At 40.8% G+C, this 25,836-nt stretch overlaps 1 protein-coding gene across 1 annotated transcript in view; it reads left to right on the top strand.

Moving 5' to 3' along the window:
* Window positions 1–25,836, top strand: part of tgfbr3 (transforming growth factor, beta receptor III) — a 79,474-nt gene that overhangs the window by 28,100 nt on the left and 25,538 nt on the right. The window contains exons 4-7 of the mRNA XM_061030608.1: window positions 12,908–13,045; window positions 22,557–22,740; window positions 24,642–24,804; window positions 25,252–25,399. Coding sequence (XP_060886591.1) covers window positions 12,908–13,045; window positions 22,557–22,740; window positions 24,642–24,804; window positions 25,252–25,399 — 633 coding nt within the window. The remainder of the gene's footprint in view (window positions 1–12,907; window positions 13,046–22,556; window positions 22,741–24,641; window positions 24,805–25,251; window positions 25,400–25,836) is intronic.

Raw genomic sequence — 25,836 nt, 5'->3', positions numbered from 1 at the left:
AAGCGATACAGATTTTGAATCGGATCTGTCCCATCTCTCATCAAATGTTCCATAAAAAGGTGAAAGCACAGGAAGCGCAAGTTAAAAAGTAGTGTTTATCTAGCCTTGTTAAAATGCATATAGCTGTGGAAATAAAAAAGGTTCTGCAACTTTTCTTTTTAGCCAATGCCACTCTGAAACGGCTGCATGAGGGGAGCAGTTGAAACGAGTGCAGAAGGGGATGTGAAGAGTCCTCAGTGACGCAGACCGCTTTCCTTTCTGCTGCACGCATGCTAAGTTCTGACAGTTGGATTTAGGTGATTGCAGCAGCATGTTTGATGATTCCAGTGAGCTTTTTCTTGGGCTTTTCAGTGAGAAAGTTGTACCAGGAAACAATGTTAAATGTGAGGACTGATTTATTAGTCATTTTTTTCAACATGGAGGAATTCTGTTGTTGATGTTTGTAATTGTTGTTCTGATGATTGAAACTGGAATCATTGATATCTGAACGTCACAGTCATTAAGGTCAAATGCAGAGACACTTCTGTGAATTCTGTAAATCTGATTTGAAATGCTTATTTTGAAATTCCTGGAGTTTCTTTTTAAAACTTAAAATGAATCATTTTAAAATGTAAGAAGTGTTTCAGTATTTTTCCCACAAAGATGTAAAAGAAACAGTTTTCTTTGAAATGACCATTCACTGAATAACTGTGACACATAAATCAGTAAAACCTTGACTTTGAGGGTCTGTGAAATCCATCTCTGCACATCAGTTTATCCAGCTGTTGGTAACCCATCACCTCCATGGTCAAGTGAGGCCTTGTGTGGAGGAGGCAGGAATCCAGCTGTCTGTTCCTCTGCCTACAGCCTTGGCTGCAGAAGGTCACTGTGGCTCTGGTTGAGATTAAGTGACCCTGCTGGACACTCATTCTGTGAGTGGAGATTTCTGCTTTTGATAAGATAAGATCCCTCGAAGGACACTCGGACACTCTGCCCACTCCCTCTCTGTCCTTGATTGCACCTGGGGTGGTGGGCACGGATTGTCCTGTTGGGACACAAGCAGCCTCCTCCTGAGTGCTTTGCCTTGGACCAGACTGTGTTGGAGGGCACAGAGTGCGTCACAGCCTGGTCTCATTGATACTATCTGCCCGTAATCTCTCATGACACTAAGCGGGGATGATCCAGTGGAAAAAAAGGAATTAAAACTTTAAAGGGCATCTTAAAATGATTAACATAGTTGCTCATATTTGGGCAAGAATGCTCTGGAGGCTGTTAAAAGGAACATGTCAAACTTTATGCTTTATACTTTAACTGTCATGCTTAAGGATAATGAGGAAGGCAACGTTTCAGTCTAACTGACCTTCATGAGGTACCTTCATCAGTCACACTTAAGCCCATTCCTCATTTACGGAGCCAACTGAAATAAAATTAACTTTGAAGGATAAAGGTTTTTCTCATCCAGTAGGTGTCTTTTACTTCCTAATAACAGTCTTTTCCAAACCATAGAAATACACAATACATAATAAAGGAACACTTTCCTAACACTGACTATTAAAACACCTTAAGGTGTAAACTGTGCTTTTAAAAAAGTGTGTCGCTTGTTAGAATACATACAGTGAATCCCAGCTTCATAGAAAAATAGACCACAACATTTCTCAAACCACTCTTCCAGAAAAGTGTGTTCCTCCTCTCTCATTGTGTATGAGGAGTTTGTACCAATTCCTCTTATTTTTGTTGGATCATGCAGTTTCATGTTTGCAAGAGTGTGTTTAGAGATATCCTGCTAAATTACATACAATGACAATGATCCACTTTTAGACGTCCACAGACTGAAATCATTTTTAGCTTGAAGACATTATTCTGAAATGTCAAGAAGCAGGTTGTGTCAACTTTCCCCCGAAAGAATTTCAAGCAGGGTTGCATCATCCAAAAGTGGTTTGTTGACCAGAGAGAGTAAACATATGTGATGGAGGGTTTTTGCTGATTAGTGGTTAAATGGTTACTAAGGCTGAGCAGACAAACAGGAGGTTTATCGCTGACGGATGGTAGAACTTTATAAACAACAGAAAATCAAACGAAAAAGAAACTCATTCAAAATTAAAATCCTGAGCGGAGATGATGTTTGAGGTGACGCCCAGAGAAAGATTTGTGAAGTTGCTGACTAAAATCAAACACCATGATGTCGTTAATATGAATTTGTATAGACCTGAATGTTAAATGAAAAAAGCACCACAGGTAAAAGCACTTCTAAAGTACGACATTATCCTGCTTTTTTTTTATTCATACAAAAGCTTTTTTGTGATGAAGTTTTTATAGACACCATTCATTCAATAAAGGTACAACATTTATACAGAGATAAACCAATGGTCAAACAATCCCCCCCCCAAACCACCCACCTCATGTCCCCTGAAACAACCCTTCTACCCCTCCCACCCCCCACCCCTCACGGTCTCAGTCAAATGAACATACAGTGAACATCTCACACTTTCCCCCTGAAACACTGTCTAAGCTGACACTTTAATGTACATTTTTATTGTATTCAAAACTAAACATGTAACCAAACAGTAGTCCTTTAGTGTCAGTGGTTTGATCCCTTTCATTTGTCAAAAGTGGAAGATGTAAGATTGTTTCCACTCTCAGTTATGGCTGATTCTCCCTGTTTGCTTTGGCATGCGTACATCCTTTGCTTGTTTTCAGAGTCAGCAGAGAGGTGGCTGGTCAGTCTGTGACTATGTAGATTTTCTCCTCCTCACCTCTGCTGATGGGTGAGGATGTGGTGTCTGGGCCTCAGAACAGAACGTATTTGGAAGTTTTGATTGATGGCTTGCAGGACAAGAGGTGCTATTTTCTGCTGTTGGACTCCCTGCTTTGTGTTAGAAGCTGCTGAAGAACATGTTGTGCCCCAGTGACTGCTTACTAAGTGTCTGCAAAGCCCAGCCTTTACCAGGTATGGGAATACATATGCTGTTGCACATGCTCTGCATGAACGCATGTGCGCAGAAAGGGGATCACATGGTCAATTTCAGACAGTTTCACACACACACACACACAGGCAGACACACATCCTGCAGCTGCGATGTGTGAGGCCTGGTTCACATCTCTTTCACATCCATGTGTGAAAGTTGGGGCTTGCAGATTGTCCGTATTTTCAGTAAAGACGTGCGAGCAATGAATCGTTTCCTGCCCGCCCCGGTGAACCCATTCTGTATGGGTATTAACTAAGGGGTATGAACTGTTAGCCACAGAAAGAAATGCACAGCTGGCCTTGACTCAGAATACACACTTTGGCCCCTGGCCAATTTCCACGCCAAAGCTGAGTTATTAAGTGCAACAGAACACCTCAGCAGTGACTGTGCACCGTGCGTCGTCTGGAATACCCTCACATTTACAGGTCATGCAGTCAGCGTGGAATAACACACCAGAGGGAGAAAATATGCTAATATGCCATTCCAGTAGCCTAAAGCTAGAATTAGCCACAATAATATTGTTGATAGTATTCCAGTGATGTACAAGCCATGTGTTCAAAACTGCTGAAGTGAAAATTTAACACACTGAAGCAAGCTTAATGATGAGTTAGTCAAATTTCCTCTGATCCTGAAGCATCCACAGCAAGAGTAAAATATGTCAAACTGCTTATAGTTAGAACTCGTAACTAGAAATAACAGCTGTATGGCTCTCAACATGAAACAGTAGAGAAAGCAAGTCGAGGTCAAAACTCCTACTATCCTTGAACTTAGGAAAAATGAAATATGCAATTCAAATACAAAACAATTAGGGCTGTCAAACGATAAAAAAAAAACATGTTGAATCACCATATTTCAATAGTTAATTGCGCTTAATCACATTTTTAAGAGCATGATTTTGCATTTTCAAATCAGTTTTTGTCATGCTTTTATTTTGTATCAATGAACTGTCTTAGGCTAATGGTACTTTACTTCCTGTTTGGATACGGACCAGTTTTGATTTTGAAAGAAAAATGGAATCCAGTAGATCGTAGGTTACATCATTTATTTAATCAGGAAAAAAATGAACTTGTTATTGATCGAAAAGTAAATGAAAATAGCTAAAGGGAACGATAAAGAAGTGAGATGTTTAGCTTAGTTTTAACAGTATTTTCTTAATGGTAAAGGCAAAGAGACTGAGGAGGATGTTGATTGAGAAGAAAGCGGTAACACATTGGAAGAGTACCTGTTCTTCTTACATGATAATACTTAAAGAGTCTCATAGCCAGTGTTGAAGCAGACTCTACACTCAGGTTTCATTTTGTATTATGTATATATAGTTTAAAGAGACAGAGTTGTCTCAGAGGGCATGATAAACATGGAAAGGAAAGACATCCTAAAAGGAGCATCTCAGACTTTTTAACCATGCTGTCTAAATGGCGAGATAAGTCAGCCATCTCAAACACTTCTTGGCGGATTGCCATCGGTTTGTTCACACATTCATGGTGCTCATGCTGCTTTTATATTTCAGCAAGTAGGAACGCTTGTGTGTCTTTTTTTCTTGAGTATTTTCAAACGAGACCTCCCCCAGACAACGCCCACCTAGCATTGGCTCAGCATATTATTTCTGCATAGCTCTTCTGTGATTTGAAACTGAAATATTTTTATGATAATCTGGATTCTTACTTTACGTTCTTCTAGACAGTGGGCTGTTTGTGTCACGGGGTCCTAACTCGCCTTTTCTCTCCCAGAAAATGACCAGCGTTCAAACTGGCTCGTGCGTACAATACGTTTTGTTAACTTTTGAAGTGTTATTCACATTTGTCTGAAATGAAGAATGACAATGACATCAGCTTTAGTGGTCCTGATCAAAGTAACAGAAGCCCTTTTTCTCACTAATACCCATGTGGGCCTCTAAAGGCGAGACAGACCAGGCTCAGTATCTTGGAATAGGACGAATAAAGTGACTGTTCTTGGCTGGTTTTCCTAAAGCCTGTGCTTCCAGGTAGGATATGTGTCAAATAACAGCACAATAAAGTTCACATTTTCACAAAATTCCACTAGATTGAATAAAGAGGATCTAATCTTAGAGCAAGAAAACAAATGAGAGTTACAGTCAGAGTGAGCTCTCCTGCAGACCCGACTTGCTGCTGAAATTTCATCCATGTATAGCCCTCCTGGGATTATGAGGCAAAATATATTTTTGTCAGCTGACTATCGACCTGAAGGTGTTGGTGTTTTGCCACTTAAGCTCTACCAAAACAATGACCTCATTTTGGAGTGATCCGTTCTGTTCCCCCCTCTCTGGTTCAGCATGTAGGTATAAAGTTTGAACATTTTTCCACATGTTCCTTCTGTCAGAGGCCTTTTTGCACCTTTCTTTACAGTCCTCCACCACATGGATGTAAAGCTTGGCGCTATGGTATACACCTTGTTCCCCAGTGGTAGCTAAAATCTGAAACAAAACAAGAGGCCTGTCAGGGCATACAGTCGGGCGATTGGGTGGAAAATAAATAAAAGGGGCTGGTGGTATCGCCAATCGGCCATCTTTCTGTAATCTAGCTCACCAAAAGCAAACATCAAACGAAGCCACTTGCTCTGAATCAGGGTGAGGCAGAGCAGATGATTGTTTTATCAGCTGGAATTCACAGTTATCTTGTGTGAGTGACTCGAGCTGGAGGAGCTCACCAGGCACAGAGAACATAGTGTCAGATATGAGCTGAGCTGACACACAAGACAAACTGCACACACAAAGACAGCAAGGGCTTTATTTTAGCATGCTCATGGTCTTTTGTATGGATTTACCATTATCAAATATGTAGGGCTGTACCCGACTCAGTTTAGTTTGATTTTGCTGTTTCATTTTAATGTTCACTGCAAAATGCCCATTTATCAGTTTTATATGCAATTGCTGTCATTATGACATTTAACAGTTCCAGATGAGTTATTTCTTAGTATCCAATGTCACTCAATTATTTTGGATTGTATAATTTAACTGGATGAAGATTTAATTAGTGAGCTAGAGCTAACCACAGCTCAGCTGACAGCTCCTTAAGCCCTGCCAAAGAGCATTGGGGCGACACTTATACTGTATAAAACATGGACACAGGCTCAGTAACAACATCCTTCGAGGCAATTTGAAGTCAAATGTTGGCAGTCTCCATATTGTAAATGATGTCTGAAAATAGAAATAAAGTTTTCTAATCTAATCTAAAGCCTTAAGCCTCCTGACAAACAGCTATGCGCTTACCTGTTAATCAGCTCTCCTCTAATTTAACAAATATATGCATAACTCTTAGCAATCAAAATGGATGTGTTTAAAACAAATGCTTCCCTCGCACAGTTCTATCCAATACAGAAATGGTCCTTTAAATCCTTTAAAAATTGTCTTTTTAAAAAGTCCTTAATGGGGGTAAATTGGCTTTTGCAGCCAGCCTCAAGTGGATATTTGATGAACTGCAGTCTGTTGCACTTCATATTGGTCTGATATGGCAAAGCAGAGGTTGCTGCTTTGCTGGTTATAATCACATACTTCAGTTTTATTGCAGAGAGGAGGAGACCTCTGCCGATAATTTTCCAGTAAAAACGTTTTGAATTATAAATGGTTGGTTAAGTTAACGGCCTGTTGTTACTGCAGCCTTCTTCTGTGTAAAGTGACACAGCAAAAAAACAAACAAAGGTGCAGTTATTACAATGACATATTCCAAATCCACTCAGGGTCTTTTCAGCTCGTGACTTGAATAAACAACTTGCATTAATTAACAACAAAAAAGGCCACGCCATCAGTTTGAGCCCAACACTTTCACCACAAGGAGAACACCAATAAAGGGGATGGACCATAAGTGCAAAACCGTAAATACACTTTAATTACCTCTTTTTGGTAGTGATGATTTTACCAATAAGTACACACATTAACACAAACACCAAGCTGAAAATGGGTATAGTCATGTTTATGTCACAGAGAATAAGAACCTAATCATTCCCCGTGCCCTATAGCCTCAATGCCGTGTTATTTTTTTCAGCACGTCCTACCATTCTGCCGTATCACTCAGATTGTTATCCACACATCCCGTCTCACTTTGACGTCTTTTCAGGCTGTTCAGGCTTCTTGCAGTTTGGCGTTGAGTGCAGACTGATTACCATCACAGTTCAGGGGGGAAAGGCTCCAGGTAACATCCCCATTGCACTCGCAAATATGTGGGTGGCACTGATAAGCACAGTCAACACGTCTTTGGACCGCCTCCTCTCCTCTCCATCACTTAGCTCCTTTGCCCCAGTCCCCCTTCCTTCCCTCTGTACACCCTCAGTGATCCAGAAAAATCTAAGATCCAGACAGACAAGACACATGCACACACATCAGATAACTCATTATGATTGGTCCCAGACAGACTGTTTTTCTGCTCTTGGAGCCATGACTATAAAGTCCTTTGCCTGCCCTCTTTGTTTTCAACTTCTGCAATCTTCAAGGGTCCAATGTTTGCTATAAGCTTTGATACCAGTCTGTATTACTACTGCCTGACAGATGTGAGATTTATAAGACCAAAATAAATGGGAAAAACTCACCTACACTGCTATGGACGCCAATACAGTGAATTATATTTGTTGCCATAAAAATATACCCTCTCTATACGACGTGCACAATAACTCATACCGATATATCTCTACAAAGGAGATCAGACGGCTTTATTCCTAAATGTATTTCTTTGTCAAAGGATATTTATAATGATTGCACATTTTCCTCTAGGGCCATGCGATTAATCACAATTACATTAAAGCATTATACAAAAATCTCAATCTATTGCTGTTACCAAGAATTTTTCTTTTTTTTTTAAAGAATCCATGCTTTCTCACTCATTATGTTTACAGTTGAAGGTCTGACTGAAACACTAATACTTTACCTTCACAACATTGTGATGCATTTAGATGGAATCAGATTAATCAGTCAATTAACTCAATTAGGGGTAAAAAAAGAACTGCGGTTATAATTTATTTTTGGAATAAGGAGAACATGTTGCAGAAGCATTGAGGGGGAAATGAATCACAGCAGATATAACTAAACACTGTGATATAAAATATTTAATTTTTTTTTTTTTTATTGATAACACTTAATTTTATTGCATCCAACAATGTTATTGCAGATGTCATATTTTCCCCATATTGTGAAGGCATATTGCTATGCTACATGTGCTGCAGACAGCAGTGCTGAGAGTAAACTATAGAATAGGAGCGAGCTTTGCTGGATAATAGTTTTCTGCATTATATGTAATTTAAATCAACTTTCATATGAATACATGACAGAAAACATATAAATACCCAGATCAGATAATACTTGTTTTAACCCATTCTGATTGTGATTTAAAGTCACTCATTGTTATTCAGTCATTGTTCAGTCGGTTTGTTCATGTCAATAATTCCGTCGTTGATTATTATTTCCTGGGAGGGCGAGTGTGTTCCTAGATTAGTCTGATTTTTTTTCCTAATTAAAGGATGTTTTGGGTTTTCTCTGAATCATCAGGGATCACCAGGCACCTAATTAGCTCTGTCAATAACGGAAACTGCACGCACTGATACTAGGCTCTGACTGCAGGGTGTCAGTGTTATGAAAGTATCGCGTAACAATGTTGATGCTCTGTGTTTATGGAGCGCACTTGAGCCTTGATTTAGTTTGCTCGAAAGGTCATGAAATTGCAACCACATGCTCAAGACAGGGCAAACAAATCAGCCCTCATAATTACGGTGTCACAGTCATCAGTAGGTTATAAATCTAACCGTGGAGCTTTGTTATGAAATACAGGATTGTGTGTGATTCATTGTTTGGCTTCCTGTTGGCGCTGTGTTTGTTGTCGTTGAAGCTGATTTAAAGCTGTAAGTTGAAGCTGTTTTGGTATTTTTTCTTCAACGTTTCCATTGTTTACACACGCTGCCACCACTAATGGTATGCTCCCTGATGGGCTTGGCTTATCCTGCTACAGCTGTCGTCCCCTGTGTGGAGTGTAGTTTCAGTAACATGATAGCTCTCCATCTTTTGGCTCTGGACCCTGGACTCACAAATCCCTGTGCCAGCCTCCTGATAATCAATCAGGTGTGGCCTCCTGATCCCTGCAGACCTCTGCTCTTTCCAGTGAAGGTAAAAACCCCAGGGACAATTTAGGGCCACCATATCCTCCTTAGAGGCACCTTGCAGCCTTCTGTTTCTGCACTTCTTCTTTCCACACCCTGGCTGGTCCGTTGCTATGTGGACTAAACGTTCTTACGGTAACTCTGTGGGCAGGGATGCTCACCAGCTGCTGTTAAATCTTAATCATCACTCAACTTGTGCAACCCAGCTCTGCGGTTACTACTGATACAGCTCGGCTTACTGTTTACTTGCCTGACCTTGGATAACAGCCGATAATTACAAAAGTTTTCCCTTCTTCAACATCAGCTCCCTTTGGCACTTTCGCTCCTCAGCGCTCTGTTTATATTTTTGGTTTTCAGGTGACTCACGTCTTCTGGAAATGTCTCTGTCTGGGTTTAATTTCCTCGTCTTTTACAACTCTCTCTTTCACTCTCTCACTCACTCACTCACTCACTCGCTCACTCTCATTCTTCATCTGTCTCCCTGCCTCTTCCATCTCTCAAAGCCAGGGCCTCAAAGCCAGGCCAGGTATGATCATATCTTGGTTTTTGTTATTCTCAGAGGAGCGATGCACATGCTTTTTCCACAGTCTGGACTAAGTGGAACAAATATGCACATAAAAGAGAGAGAGCAGTGAGTCTCTCATCTATTTGTTTGGATTATTATCCAGTGTGCAGCATAAATAACTGTTCAGTAATTCTTCCATTTTCTTCTCTCAGAGACTTTCTAATGAGTCTTGCAGCACATTCATAGATCACGTCTGCTGACACTGAATTGTTTTGCTCTCCTCCAGCCTGAGCATCTGAGCAGGACTGATAATGAGGCTTTGAAGCTCGTGTTCCCCGTGTCTTTGCCGTCCGTGTCCCTTGTTAAATGGCTTCGTACCAGCATCACAGTGACGAGGCTTTGAACGCAGCAGATAATCATCACTCTGTACTGACTGTAATACATTTCATCTAAGCCAGTGGGTGTGAGAGAGAGGGGTATGGATTCCATGCTCATGTTCATTAGCAGATGGAGTTCACATCAGTGCTTTAAAAACATGAACTAACTTTTTTTGAGTTTTCCAAGTATGTGAAAGGTAAACATTGAACATTTTGGCATCTTCCCTTATATATCGTATATTAAAATGTGTGATGATTTATATAAGATAGAGCCATCAACTTCTTATTTTAAGTGATTGACCACATACAGAAATAGCATGCCTGCTCCTGTTGAGGAGTTGTAGAATGTAACTATTTCATTCTCCAGCAAATGTCTTTAGAGTTTTTTTAAACCTTGCCTGACAATAGGATATATAGATCTAAAAGAAGTAGGTTTATTTTTATGTTAACTTCTCTGGTTTTATGTAAAATAAAGTATTTCCCATAAAAGATAGGTGGAGGTATTTTCAAAATAAATCTGCCGTCAAACATGAGAAATGTGGCACTCTAATGGGAAGATAAGAAAATATTTCTTATTTAAAACATGATTTTAAATGTCAGGGAGAGTTCAGTTTTAAAATTCTTCGGGATGCTGGTAGCCTAGTGGTTAGTTTGCACACTGCATGTTTTGCTGCATGAGGCTGTAGTCCTCGAAGTGGGCGGTTCAAGTCCAACCTGTGGCTTCTTTCCTGCATGCATGTCATTCCCCACTCTCTCTCCCTGATTCACAACTCTTTCTACTCTTTCTAGGTAAAACATTTTTTTCAAGTTATACTTTTTTTTGCTGATTTACCACAAATGATTTACCTAGGGTATCATCTCTTACTGACTGTTGGACCCTGAATGGAATCAAAACAGAACTGTAACATGACGGACATTTTGATATCAGCAAACATTGTATTGTGTCAAAAGAACCAGTATAATGTAAAATCCAGATGAAAGTTGTGACACCCCCTGGCTCAGCTGATTTTTGAGTTACTTAGACACATTTTCTCAAATGTAAGCCGGAGTCTGTTTGATGTTCTGTGAGAGTAGGGTCCAAAAACATGCCTGCAATAAAAACATATCCCTGTAGGTGCTGCCAAAGAGAGCAAAACATTGATCTTTGGGATCACTATATGAATATGTTGTAAATAACCAGTGATAGAGCAGTTCTAAGGTTACCGCCGTTTACTACTGTTCTGAGTTCTGTTAAGAATTAAATCTGGTTCACACTAGGCCTGCATGAGAAAAATATGTAATGTGTTCAAAATGCGATAATGATACCACGTGCGATAAATAAACCGAAATTTAGAAGTGCATGTAACTCTCTCTATCTGCTGTAACTCTCTCTATCTGCTGTTCTTCATGTTTAACACAATACTTGTGTTTGCAACATGTCTCTCCTGAATCCAAAATAAATCAAAAATCTAGCACCATTTAATTTATGGGCAGCTGCTAGCTAGCAGTGTGAAAGCATGCTCATTCTAGACCTCCACACAAAAGATTAAATGAACCCATGCTGAGTGAGAAAGTATTGCTTTCTTCTTTGAACTAAATACTCTCATTTATTGGGACAAATTCAGACTTTTGTGGTGCATTTAATGCTCATACACACATCACGATAACAATGAATTTGCTATGAATCGTGCAGCCCTAGTCCAAACCCCAAAACAGACTATTACATAAATGGACAACTTTGTTCATGAAGTACAGTTTCTTGTTGAGTCTTGATTATTACAGGAACAAAGAGCAGATGAGGGCAGTAGGAACTCATTGTACAACATAAAGTGGTATTCATTAACGATGCGGATCCTCATCTTGATAAAGAACACATCATAACCACATCAAAACAAATTACTGCAGCAATTGTTCTCTGCAGTTTCTAATTGTTCTCTAACTCATCCAAACACTCCTAATATGAAACTGTCAACTCATATTTACAATCTCTGTCATCATAATCACAAATCGTTTGTTCCATTTTTAGCTTCGATGGAGGCACAAAGGCTGTGTTTGTTGAGAAAGGGCAAAGGGCCAATATTGTTGCAAGCCGTGACTGATTAAGTTACTGCTGGGGTCCTTTTATCACATAATGTGAATCCTTGTGAGTTGAATTAATGATTTACAGACTTTTAGTGCTGACACATGGGACGGGGCTAATATGATTAGTCTGGGAATACAAGGGGAGGAAGTTTAAAGAAGAGTGTCCGGAGTATCACTTCATATCAAATCTAAAAGGAATATTTGGATATTTGAACTACTCTTGGGAAGGCTTTGGTTATTGAAATGTTTAAAACGATTCTTAATGTAAAAAGGATGATAGAAAACCTGATCATTACACACCTGACGTGTGAGTTCATTGCATGCTTAGAGTCAGACCGTTGAAAACCTGACCAGATTTGGTCCAAACAGATCTACCAGTGGAAACAAGAAAACAAAAACAACAGCTCAGGTCCCAAAACATCATGTTTGTTTTCCCCAGCTCACTACCAGACTGTGAAAATCTAATATAATGGCAGTCTGAGAACCAAAGGCATGGATGCATGCTGTAGAGATGGTAACAGAGACCCTCCAATTACTATTTGTGCACTCAGTTAACAAAGACTCCACTGTGTGAAAGTTCAGATCCTTCTGAGGCTACATATCGGAGTGAAGCTCGTGCCTTTTAGGGAGAACACAGCATGCCGTCTCGGTGAAATTATCAGGAAAGTGAGCACACAAACAACCACAAAGCCTGATAAAGAAGAACAATCTAAAACATTATAGCTCTGCAATTAAACGGGCCAGGATAGTAACTTTACCTGAATCTGTAACTGTATTTCAGTGAACATTAGAAAATAAAAGCTTTGACATTTACACCATGTGGCTTTATTTCTCCTGGTTTCTGCCCTTATCTTTTCCTCCGTATTCTTGTTTTTTAACCAGTGTGCATTTTGTAACTCCATTCCCTTTTTTTGCCTCACCAGGTTGAGCTGCATCTGAAGCCCCTCCAGTCTCTGCTGCGCCACCAGAAGCCACTCGCCTTCGTGCTCAACTCCCCCCAGTCGCTGATCTGGAAGATCAAGACGGAGAACCTGGCCCCAGGCCTTAAACATACCTTTCATGTGAGTCCAGCGTCACTGAAAGCCTTTAAATCCTACTTCCTAAAACTGTGTATTCATTTCCTTGCAGGCTATGCTGTATTCCTATTTCAGTAGCCGTCTTATCTGAGTAAAATATATTAAATGATAGAAGTTTGCAGAGGAGGCCTTTGCACGCTCCTCTCATGCAGGAGGCTTTAATTTCTGTATACAGATACATGTGTGCTGTTTTTACCAGAGCCTCATTAGATTCTGCATTGTCTTCTGTATGATCGTAAGAGGGAGAGTTGATGCATACTCAAACCAGTCTCCCCCCTCACATCATGCTCTAAGATAAATTCATGTATAAAGATGCAATGTGCTCTGTCAGCATTATTCCCAAACTATAACCACAGGCCCATATACTTGCTTCCTCCCTCCCTCACTCCCTCCCTCCCTCCCTTCCTCATTTAAAAAAAAGTCTTGTTGATAGCTTGGCAGCTGTTCAAATCAGACAGGGCGTATCCACAAAAATCCCAACAAGGGGGGGAATGTTTGGGAGCAAACAGTAAACCACTTAAGCTCTCCAGAGGAAGGAGTTGAACTCTCACCTTTTCATTTTTGCTTGAATACTAAATAATGTTTCTACTTTGTTTGAAATAGATGAGACTCAGTCTGAGATGCAACAGCAGATTTGAAACATTACGGAGGGACTCAACTGAGAGGTAGTTTTTTAAGAAGCCAGTTTGGTCACAAGTGGTAGTTATTGGCCTTCAGTTCTAAAGATGATCTTGAGTTAAACATTATTTACACCAGTTGGTGTATCCTGTAAGGATAATGGAGGTCATCTGTGACTTTAATCACATGCAGTCCAACAGAAAGTCAGATATCTCCAACTTCTCAAAACGTTTGTTATTTTGCCAAACATATAAAAGTGTGATAAATGATTACATGTATGGCTGCATGCAATAAGGATAATTTTTATATCTTTTAAAAGGCTTAACAGTTTATGTGGAAGCTTATTAAATGTAAGCTGACAAAGTGATGTTACTCATGTTCTGTGACATGCTTCATTTTACTCTCACAGCAGCACAAGTAGAGAAAAGTCGTAAACTCAGCCGACTGACTCCAAGGTCAGCACACGGTGTACTCAAGTTTGCGTCATAAGCTTGTTTTCCTTCTTCTTTTAAAAATGATGCTGCTCCCTTTAAGGTTGGATAACAAAATCCAAATCACATGGCAGGGGTTTGCATTAAGACCAGGGTACATGTCGGGGAAGAATAGACAAGGATTTGGTGAGGGATATGTCAGTGTAGTAGGAGCCAGGTCCCCTAGAGAGCCAGCCATATTTAGTGAAGGTACCATGGGGCCTCGCTGGGAAACTTAATAAATAAAATGTAAAAATGGACTTTTACAGTGCCCTTGTTTAAAGCCCATGTCTCACATGAGAAAAGCAGAGTCCAGAGGCCTCAGCCGTGGCTTACTATACGATATTGCAATGGAATTTTTTTCTACGCCTTTAAATGCTGAGAAAGCTTTCCTGTTTTTTTGGCTTCCCTGAAGTAATCATTTTCAATTGTATGTTAACACCACAGCATTCTGCAAGAATGCAGTATCAGGTACACAGATTGTTTCCAGATGTGGTCAAGTGTTTTTGTTGCTTACTTTTCATGAAAAAATATTCCACCCGTGAAAGCCAATGTGACACGGAGAAGAACAAAGATTGATTGCAAAATCCTTGCATTACGCACATCTGTACGTACACACTCACAGGCAGCCTCATATTCCCCTTGTGTTTATAGTGTGTTAGCAACCCCTTCCACATTTATGAAGTGTTAATGTGACTTTTTTAATGATATGAAACTTGTAAAGTTTCATCAAGAAGACATTAAAGTTGATTATCACCTCGGCATTGAGAGGGGAACTGTACACTGAAATGGATGCAGAATTAAAGCAAAGACATTGTGATGTCATTAAAGAGAGATCATAGACAATATTTTTAAAAATCAGTTGCTCTAAGAAATCTCTACAAAGATTTTAAACATGTCAGGTGAGCTGGAAGGCAACACATATGTTCTTATTTGTTTTTTACTGTGCAAGAGTAGGAACACAGCATTCATTTGAATACAAATCAAGAAGACATGAGGCCAAATACTCCCATTCATTCTGTTTTCCTGCAGCAGTTTTGGAAGAAACAGATGCATTTCATACAGATTGATGTGCCTCTGAGATGCTTGTGCTTTCCTAAGCGGTGTCAATGGGTAGCCAGTGAGATTGGTGTTTCAGTGTAGAACAGCAGGTCAGCATCACATTAAATATCTGCCCTTGTCAGTGAGGACAGACAGAGCACAGCTGACAGCCATCATGACAGCCTGAAGTCCATGCGGCGCTGTTTCTGTGTGATGTTTGTAGAGACAGGAGTTTCATGTCTTCTTTATCGCAAACTAAAAAAGAGGCCTCTCTGAATATATTTTTTTAAACAACAAGATACAGCTCTGTTTTGGATGAGTGTGTGAAATAATCAGATTCATTTGCAGTAGATACCCATGGTGGATTTAAAAACCCTTCACATCAGACAAACTGTCTCTGTTAGCACTTCAGTATGATGCTTTTCTGGCACATAATTACAGTTTTCAAATGGGGTGAGGAGAGATAAAGGGAATCTTAACAGTGATGGAGGAGGCCCCTGCAGTCAGACAAGGATTAAGCTAATGGCTTTAACTGACTGCTGGCCCCCTCCTGAATGAGGTGTGAAGCATTTTGTGTTTGAGTGACAGCACTGAGCCCTCTTGGAAGTGCAAGCTGTTGGCATCTTATCTGCCAGCCTGACTGCACAAGGCCGTAACCCAGAAGAGTCCCAGAGACTGCTACTCTTCCCGGATCCTCCGAATGAAACCTCCTTAACATGCCACACAACTCAAATACCACATTGTGCAACATGCCACACAACTCAAATACCACATTGTGCAACATGCCACACAACTCAAATACCACATTGTGCAGAATGAACAATCACCCGCCTTCTGTTCACTGTTAACATGAACTGATCACCTCAAAAATGAGTTGCAACTGACTATTTTCAAAGCCCTTTCCTCCTTAGCTACTGTTATGGAACCTTGATTTAACACACAAGTAGAGAAAAACAGTCTCCCCATTTCTAGCCAGAACCTCATATGGCAGGTATCTTTTCAGGATATCAAACTGTCTTTTTCTGAAAGGAGAAACATTCAAAAGTGGTCCTAAATATGCATGATATAACTTTGACTATGAAGCTGCCCAATAGACCAAAGCTGTAATAAAAATGAGTTCCAGACCAAAAGTCAGCATCCTTACTAATCAGAGATCAATGTAGAAACAGCATGTATGTTTATTTTCTGTGCGGCAGTATATAGATTGTTAGTTCTTGTGTCATAAGGACAAAGGTGACATATCATTTTTCCCAATAATGGTGTCATGATTATTTGGACCACCTGGTGCCTGTGGTGCATGCAAAACAGGCATTATTAAATGTACGTAGCTTTAACTAAATAAATACAACAAGACAATCATGCAATTTCCTTTTTTTAGGTAAGTTCATAAACAGAAAATGCTTTACGGAAGCTGATGGCTTTGGCAAATGTAAAGCCATTTTGTGTTTACTGTGGTTTCTGCAGAGTAAGCTTACTTAAATCTACTAAGGGCAGAAATGCTGACGTTAACACAATTTGTAAAAACATTCCAGGTGGATAAATACTATGCAGTAGATGTTCTTGATGTTCTTGTAATAGTGTTTTTTTTTTCCAATGAACCCACAACACTCAAAACACATGTAGTAAGTGAAAGATGTTATTCTTGGCCTTCAAAGTAATTCTCATTTAGTACTCTTAGTAATGCACTCTACTTAGCTGGACATGCAAACAAATTCAGTGAGCAATGAAATCCTTTTTCATCTTTTCTTTGCAGTGTTGCTAAACTATAATATTATTTTTCTGCATAATTTTTTTGCAACCAAATACAAATAAGTCATATTCCTTGTACAGTATGTGTAAATGTACTTGGCAATAAAAAAACGATTCTGATTCTGATTAGACAATGGTTTGGGATAGGGGGGATTAGCAAATAATCAACTATTTTAAAAACTTGCATTGTGCCATCAAAGTACTTCACTCCGATGACCTCAAATTCTAAAGTCTCACTGTCAATAATGACCCTGTCATTTCCAGCACCGTCTGTCGGGTCCCTCTCTGACGGAGACGTTGCTGTGGTGAGAGCTTTGACTTACAGAGTCAAGAGGAACTGGTTTTGGGCTTAACACTTAAGAACTGAAACCCACAGCCAGACCTCCCTCACATTGACTTTCCATTGGAGAGGCTGTTTCCTTGGGCTAATTGGACTTTGAATCAGGCCTGCCAGTCCTTGTTTCCTGGTTCCAGTGCTCTGGGCTCGTTGGATACAGATTGTCTGCCTGGAAAAGCTTCAGAGATGTTGAGCACACTGTAGCTGTTGGCCACTGGAGGCCTCAGACTTATAAAACGCCAGAATCTAGACTTTTGTTGTAAAACATGGTCTTCACGGTACTCCTTGTCAATCAGCAGCAGGCAGGGGCCATCATGGGTCTAAAATGACATGAAAAATGAACTCTGAAATCGGGCCAAATTTTATTTCACCAAGGGACACTTGGATTCGGAGTGAGACACATGTGCAGAGTGTGCCGTGTTGACTTTGTGGCCTTATGTATATATTTCTTTTCGGGGTTAGGGAAAGAGGGCTGAGTTGCATCTCTGCTTGAAAGGCTTGACTTGGATCAAATCTTTTATGACTCTTGATGGAACAACTCTGTTAAGTTTGCTGTTGGCTTGCGTTGCCTATTGTTTGTTTGCCAAGCTTCGCCGTTTCTCTCCTGTATTTCTTTCATTAGTCAAAGGCTCTTCGTACGAGTTTTGCTCTCACACGAGCCCTCTCCTCAGAGTAATTGCTAATGGAAAACATGGGTTGCCACTATCGTTTTTTTTGTTTGGAGACAGGCAGAGGAACGCTCCAGAGTGGCGCTGAGACATATGGTATTGTTTTCTCCACAACAGAGCCTGCCAGTTCACAAGAACACATGCATGGTTGCAGAGAGCAGCGTGATTGGCTCCACATAGCTCATCAAGGGAGATAAGATCAAATCAGCCAGGAAAGCATTTATCACATTAATATCACCAGGGACGTAGTGCATGCTCATACTTTCACTCAACCCTTTCTACACTTCCCATCACCCTTCTCTGTTTGCAACACCTCTTAATTTCCAAACAGCCTTTTGCGATTCCCAGGCTTAGGGTGTTGCTCAGTGGAGGATTACAGCTCTATGATAATTGATGTCAAACATTTGGCATGCTCTCTCCTTTAAACTGCACATATGGCTGTAATATGTTGATGCTTATGGGCAGAAAGAGCAGGAAATATACTGCTGGATGTTTTGAGCAGGTTACTCTGTACTGGCAGATGTGCTTGAAGAGAAGAAGTATTTGGTTACTTTTTAAGAGGCGGTGCTTTGGACTAGTTTGCTAAAGAGATAAAATGCTGAACTGACAGTTGTTTTATATCAGTGAAGAAAGCAGTTACAATCTGAGTTGGGTGAAGTAACAAAAAACACCTGCACATACTGTTAAAAACACAAGTACATGAGTTTCTACCATTACAATCATGAAAGCATGTGCTGCAGTCCCCATGGTATGTCGCTAACCTTTCCTCTGCATTCTTTGTGTCCGCCCTCTGCCAAGTCCAAGGAATTCCTTAAAGTCAAGGTAACATCCAGTTCGACTTTTTTTAACTTCACAACACATTACGTGGCCATCACTGCTCAAAATCTGACTTCAAGACTGTTTTTGGCAGTAATAGCAATAGCATGCTTAGAAAGAGATGAGCTTTATTTTCTTACAGTGAGGTTTATGTTTGAGTTGGCTGTGGGCTGTTGCTTACAGCTCAGAAGTACTCTGAATGGAAAAGAAAGTTTTTCTACAAGAACAGGTTGGTCACAAAGTCAACATGAATCCAACATAAGGATCCATTGGCTCTTATTATTTAATAATTAAAGACGGATTGGCTGGCATTGTCAAGGTTTGAGATTCAAAAGATAGAGGAACCAAAATGCAGTGTACAAAAACATATTTAGCAAACAAAAAGATCAAATAGGTCAAGAAAGGCTTGCTTCGTCAGAATCATGGAATCAAACTCAATGAAAATTTAAAATTAGCGCACATTGAAAAAGCAAGAAATATTTCCAAGCTCACAACACAAATGGGTGTGACCAGCAAATCTTTGCAGTTTTGGTGACCACAGGCGTTGGCAAAAAGCAGACGCAGCTGGTCACAATATATAAGAGAGGCTGAATACATTATTATAATAAGAAGTATGGAATAAACCAGTGCAGGCAACACACGTTAGTAAAGACCAATATTAGCTCCTTACATCCTCCTTTAAAGAAGTTCAAGGACTGAGACAGGCCATTGTGACCAAAAAAAAAAGAATCCTGTCACTGCATGAAAAACCAGCGTATCGGTCCTGTAAGTGCATGGCAATTTGAATGATTCCTGGCAGTTATTGGAAGCGGGTGCTTCTCACCTCGAATGCCGGTTGAATGCCACTGGCGATGATGACTGCCGAAAATCCTGCTTCTTGATCCAGTGTTTGCGCAAACTTTATTACCATAATTCAAAGTAACATGAGATAAAAAAGAATATATGATAAGAATGTTCCCCGGTCACATTAAGACTCATATTAGGATGCAAATATGAATCTAAAGTTGATTGATAAAGTGTACAAACATACATGAAAGTAATGTGATTTTACTAATTTGCTTTAGCCTCAACTCAGGACATCAGAGTATTCCTCTTCTGCATTTGCAAAACAGGTGCTCGGTGCAGGACGGGCTGTACCTTTCCTGCTACCTTGTGCAAACACATTTGTTTGGTTCCAGGAAATTACCAGACAGGCTCGGACTCAAAAAAATAGTCTTCGCTAGGGGAAAATTGCATAAAAACTGCATTTTCCCCTAGTGCTGGCTGTGAGCCTGCAGGAAAATAGAGCCCCAGTCTTTTTGGTCCGTCAACTGGGCATGCAGCAGGGGAGACTGAGAGCGAGGGTTAAAGCAAGAGAGAGAGAGAGAGAGAGAGAGAGAGAGTTTGTTAAAGTGGGGCTGCACTTCCCTGTTTCACATTCTTGAGGTTTTCAGTGCTCTGCAAAGCCTGGAGCTAATTTGGCTTTCAGGCTTCCCCCTCTAATTCCTCGCGACTAATTACAGCCGTATTCCCGCAATTAAACTGATAAACTCTGCTGAGCTTGGCAAAGTAAGCGAAGCAACCCAAGCCCCTCCTTACTGACTCAGGGCACCACCTCTTCGCCATCTTGCTTTCTTTTTGCCGTAGTAAACACACTAAAAATAAAATCTGAATTCTTCGACAGAGTCTGTCTCCTAGGCCGCAGTATTTACTGCCTCTGGTGACAATGCCAGGAACATCAACAGGAGCATCCAGAGGTCAGACAGATGTTGCGCACGAGGAGATTTGAATAGTTCTGTCTGCTAAAATCCGAACAACCTTAAGGGAAATTAGTCTGCTATCGGTGAATCATGATTGCGATTTGGGGACAAATTCATGGCATCATCGCAAAGAGTGTGCTTTCTTATTCCTCGTGGATTCAAATGGATTTAATGTTTTAATCCGGCCTGCCAGTACAGTGACAGCTCATGCATACGGGTAGGATACCTAGGGAGAAAGAAAAACAAGCATGGACATAAAATGAGGTAGGCTGTCTAGACCGTGTGCTTGGACTCATTTGGTTGTATGGCAGGCTTTTCAGCACATGTGAATGTTTATCTCCCTGAAATGAGGCATATGGGCTGAGCTCCATTAAGTGCCAAAGGGGTGGTCCCTCCTCAATAGGGCAAGGCCAGTTTCCCTGTCAAACGCAAATCAGCACTTTTAGTCCTCCATATTATTAAGCCTTCTTTTGCCTTTTTTCTGCCAAAGCAATATCCGTCACAGAACTTCAGTTATTTACTCACTTCTTTACTATCCCAAAGAAAGCTCTTAAAAAACAAACCAAGAGAAAAGTTGATAACATAACTTCAAATAACAAAATGGTCTGTCAGTAGAACAGAAACTGTCACTTGCAAAGGCTTTAAAACAAGAAAGACATTTTCAGTATACAGGACCACACATATATCTTATTGATGAGGCTTAAAGATTTAAAAACAAGTCGATTTATCTGATACACAGAACAGATTGAATGCTTATTCTTCCAGTTTGTAGGTAAATTTAACCTCCTTTTGACATAAGGCCATATGTTTATCAAGTAAAGCTCATGACACATTTCAAATACTTTTCTTAATGGAATTTATGTTTAACATGCACTGCTCTTGTTATCATCTTGAAATGAAGCCATATATCTAGTGTTAGAGCCATTTATACATCAGAGTGAAGTAGTTCTCTTCTGTGTTCTTCAGGCAGCTGTGGCTCAGTGAGTAGATTCAGTTGTCTCATACCCGGGAGGTTTGGGGTTTGATCTCCAGCTCCTGCAGCCACATGTCCGATGTGTCCTTGGGCAAGACACTTGACCCAAAGTTACCCACGCTGCTTCGTCAGCGACGTATGAATGTGTATGAATGGGATTAGTTAATTACTGATGGACACTTTACATCGCAGCCTCTACCATCAGTGTGTGAATGTGTAAGTGTGACCTGCAGTGTAAAAACACTCTGAGTAGTCAGAAGACTAAAAAATAATTATACAAGCTCTAGTCCATTTACCATTCAGTGTTTAATCTGCTCAGGCCAGTGCAGCATGCTTAATTGAAGTTGGTTAAGACGGCAGTCAACCCTGGCTCCTGATTGGTTGAAGGGCACAGCATGCTGCCAGTGCTGGCTTGATTGTTTACTGGAAGCTGTAGCACACTGGTCCTTGACCGTGCTTTATGTTTAGTGTATTAGTACTTATGTATATTTTTTGTATCTGTTATGACAAGAAAAGCTGTCAGTAAAGTATTGAAATGAAGAACCTGGACTGGAGTTTTGTGTGTGCGCCTGTTTTACTTGTTTTTGTGTCTTTTCTGTCACACCTTGTGTCTTTTTTAGGCAGACTTACTCGTTTGCGATGACACTCTGCAACACTTTATTTTCTCCGTCTGAACACTGGAAACCAGACACAATACTGTGAAGAAGAACGCGAAAAAATGAGCTCTGTATATAAGTTTAAAGGCTTAATAGAACGGTTTGGATGGAAAATGTTTAGAAAGCAGGTTTATTATAGAACGGCTGAGCTGTTGTTAAATCTGCCTGCAGCTGCTTCATTTGACAATCTCACATGCTCTATCTTAAAGAGGGAAGAGCTTCTTGAGCTGACTTCTTTGTGCATATGTACTGTTGAAAACGTGAAAAGAGGATGCTACATTTTTCTTAAGCTCAGTGGGCTGAAGAAAACAAGCAGATATCACTCCTATGTGTCCTGGTAATGCGATCACATTTACCAGAACTGAGATACCAGATTATCAGAGCAGCTCTTTTTTTCCTCTAACACGCCTCCATTTTCCTCTCCTCAAGGTATCCGAGGGCTCCGAGGTCCACTTTCAGCCGGGAAACTTCTCCCGCCTTTGCCAGATCCAGAAGGAGACCCTTCCCCATGGCAATGAGCACCTCCTTAACTGGGCCCAGAAGAAGTACAGAGCGGTAACCTCCTTCTCTGAGCTCAGGATGACTCAAGACATCTACATCAAAGTTGGAGAAGGTGTGTGCAAGATTCCCCAGATTCCCAACATAGCTCTTGGCCTCAAGGCACGCCTCCCTGTTCCCCTTTAGCTCCCTAAACTTAACTAAGCTTTTGTGTTGGAGCCCTAGCTTGAGGTTTATATGCACTACTATGAGAAAAGAATTTGCTTCTCTCAGCTGGCGCTCATCCTTTCTTGCAGGCTACCCGTTGTAACTCTGGATTGTGGCTGCTTACAGTCTCATAAATAATCTGAACCCCACTAAAAATAATGAAACTGCAGAGCCATGTATTTGTATATTTTAGCTTAATTGCAGCAAATTTAAACCTTTATATTCAGTACGCTATATATCTTTTAGATGCTCCTTGCAATCTTTGTTTCTTACATAGTTGAAACACTAAATAGATAATAACTAGCCGTATACATAACAGTTGCTACAGGTGAACCTGAAAAGGCCAACATACAGAGAAGAAGAGTTTTCTTCCCATTTACAAAGCAAGGACAGTGCATCAAACATAAGCATTGCAGACAGCTATTAGATTCTGAATTTGAGAAAAGAATTAATTGGATTAAAATCCAGAAACCCACTTTTAATTCTTTATTGATCATAAAATCTACCATTAATTTATAACTGATATATGGTTAAATAAATCTTACAGGCCATAGTATGTGTTGTGTAAAGCATGGATATACTTTAGTGTCAGTGGTGTCACCCTTCAGATGATGATAGGAAATAATCAGAGGTAAGTAGTGGAAATAAATAGTTTTTCACATTTTTCCAATAGGTAAAATAGTGAGGGGATGTTTTTGAAGTGATTGATCACTGGTGGATTCTCAGGAGAGGCCATGATTGATCTTCACATGTGCTTGAGCCATCAACTCTCCATTCTTCAAACTCCTGGCCCCTCTGTCCAGTAAACTGACGGCACATCTCAGTACACCATGTATCAGCTCTCTGACAGGACTTCTTGTTTTTAATGAGCATCTTTCACTCCTTGGAGATAAAACAAAGCTCACATCTGGAGAAATGATGGCTCCACTGCTGGTGATAAGTTCTGTCTCTGTTTTAGTTGCAGTGGAGAACAGAGTGGTTTCTTAGCCTTCAGGATTTTTTTTTTTTTTTTTTTTTTTTGCTCGAGTCATTAGAGGGAGGGCTATGGGTTGGCAAAAGCCCAAGGTGCCATGATGTTTACTTCAAGCAAAGAGCTGTAGATTTCCAGTCTTTCACATCATCAATAGTTCTTTATGAAGATTGACAGATTCTAACCTTGCCCCCTAACCAAGGACGTACCAGTGCCACAGGGGGTCCAGAGAGGAAAGTGCCAACCTTCAGTTTACAACTTTTCCAAGGCTCTGTTTGCCAAATAAGGAAACAGCTGTCTTCTGTTTCCCCTGAGTGCTTTGAGGGGACCTGACATTTTAAGTTCTTAAGTTACTTTCTTGGCAGTTATGACATTTATGAACATTTGTGAAAGTTAAGGAAATAACCCCAGAGTTTGTTTATGAATTTCATCATCCTGTTAGTGCTGGAGCATGCTGGTAAAAACCCTTTCTTAATTTTCCCATGTTAGCCCAAAACAGAAATGTCCCTGTTGAAAAGAGGGCAGTTTGTGCAACCAGAGCATGCCATACCTCGTATGATGCAGGTCTAGCTAGTGCTGCTGAGGCAATGGGAATACCAGCTGCAGGTAAACTGTTCTTCAGATGGAGCGGCAGGGTCAAAGCAAACATCCACACTACTGAGTTTCCCTGAGCAGGACATTGAACTCCTCCCAGAAGCAGAGGGTGCTGTTCTGCAGCTGACCTTGTGCTCTGACCTCGCTGCGGTGGAGGGGTTACAAAAAGCTGTATTTCTTCTCTGGGGATCAAAACAGGCTCTCAGAACCCCTGAAGAGTAACATAAACATCTCTCTACTTTCAGATCCAGTGTTTTCTGACACCTGCAAGATTGATACCAAGTTCCTGTCTCTGAACTACCTGGGCGGCTACGTGGAGCCGCAGACATCAAAGGGCTGCGTCCTGTCTGGACCCAACAAAGACCGAGAAGTCCACATCGTCGAGCTCCAAGCCCCAAACTCCAGCAGGTATGCAGCCAAAGTCAGGAAAACATGTTGTCATAGTTTATTTTTGAGGTCAGGATGCTCTCACTAATCTCTGTGGGGTTCATATTGGACAGAAACTAACATGAAGGCAGCGAGGGGGGGCTGTAACTCTTCACTTTGGGATGTTTTTTTTAAAAGAGATATTTCAAAACTTGATTTCAGAGTCCAGGTTGCCAGATAATTTCCTCACTCCCTCTGCGGAGTGATTATTCTGTGCACCCTGAAGACCACAAATGTGTTAGTAACTGTGCTGTATCTCACTCAAGTGCTATCTGGTCTGTAGTGCATATGTCTGCTTTTTCTCTGGGAACACATCCAGCTCTTTAATTAGTTGGCCAGACACAGAAGGCACGATAATGCTTCGTCGGCCATACCCTCAAGAAGTTTTTTTTTTTTCTCTCTCTCTCTCTCTCTCTCTCTCCTCTGCAGTGCTTTCCAGGTGGATGTCATAGTGGAGTTACGGCCTCTTGAGGACGATGCCCCGCTCCATCGTGACGTCGTCTTGCTGCTGAAGTGCGCAAAGTCCGTCAACTGGGTCATCAAGGCCCACAGCGTGATCGGCAAGCTGGATGTAGTGGTAAGATATCACTGTGACAACAGATAAAAGCTTTTCAACCAGGAACATTTCCCCTCTTACAGTCCTCACCATGGGGATTTTATACAGTCTTATCACACATTGCATTTCACGGACAGAAATGTCTTCACTCTTCACGACTGACCAGAAAAAGTGTCACTCTAGGCTGTGTGTTGAAACGGTGCCTGGTCCCCCTGTTGAAGGGAGAGTAAGGGGATAACAGGTTAGAGGAGGAAGTGTGAAGTGTCATCGCAGCAGCTCCGGGGTCTGTCATCACATTCAGAGAGAGCTGGGGACAGGATTTATCGGGGCATCAAATATTTCAGAAGTGAAGCTGCAGCACAAGGACCCTTCACTGCTTCTTCCCATCAGTCATAATGTGAATTATGAGAAGCACTTGCTTCAGGGCACTTTTTCAAAGCTGTGAGCTGTTCAGACCT

The sequence above is a fragment of the Labrus mixtus genome, chromosome 3 (genome assembly GCF_963584025.1).
Source record: "Labrus mixtus chromosome 3, fLabMix1.1, whole genome shotgun sequence".
Classification (NCBI taxonomy): Eukaryota; Metazoa; Chordata; class Actinopteri; order Labriformes; family Labridae; genus Labrus; species Labrus mixtus.
Note: the sequence above shows the minus strand (reverse complement) of the source record. Positions and strands in the feature narration are given on the sequence as shown.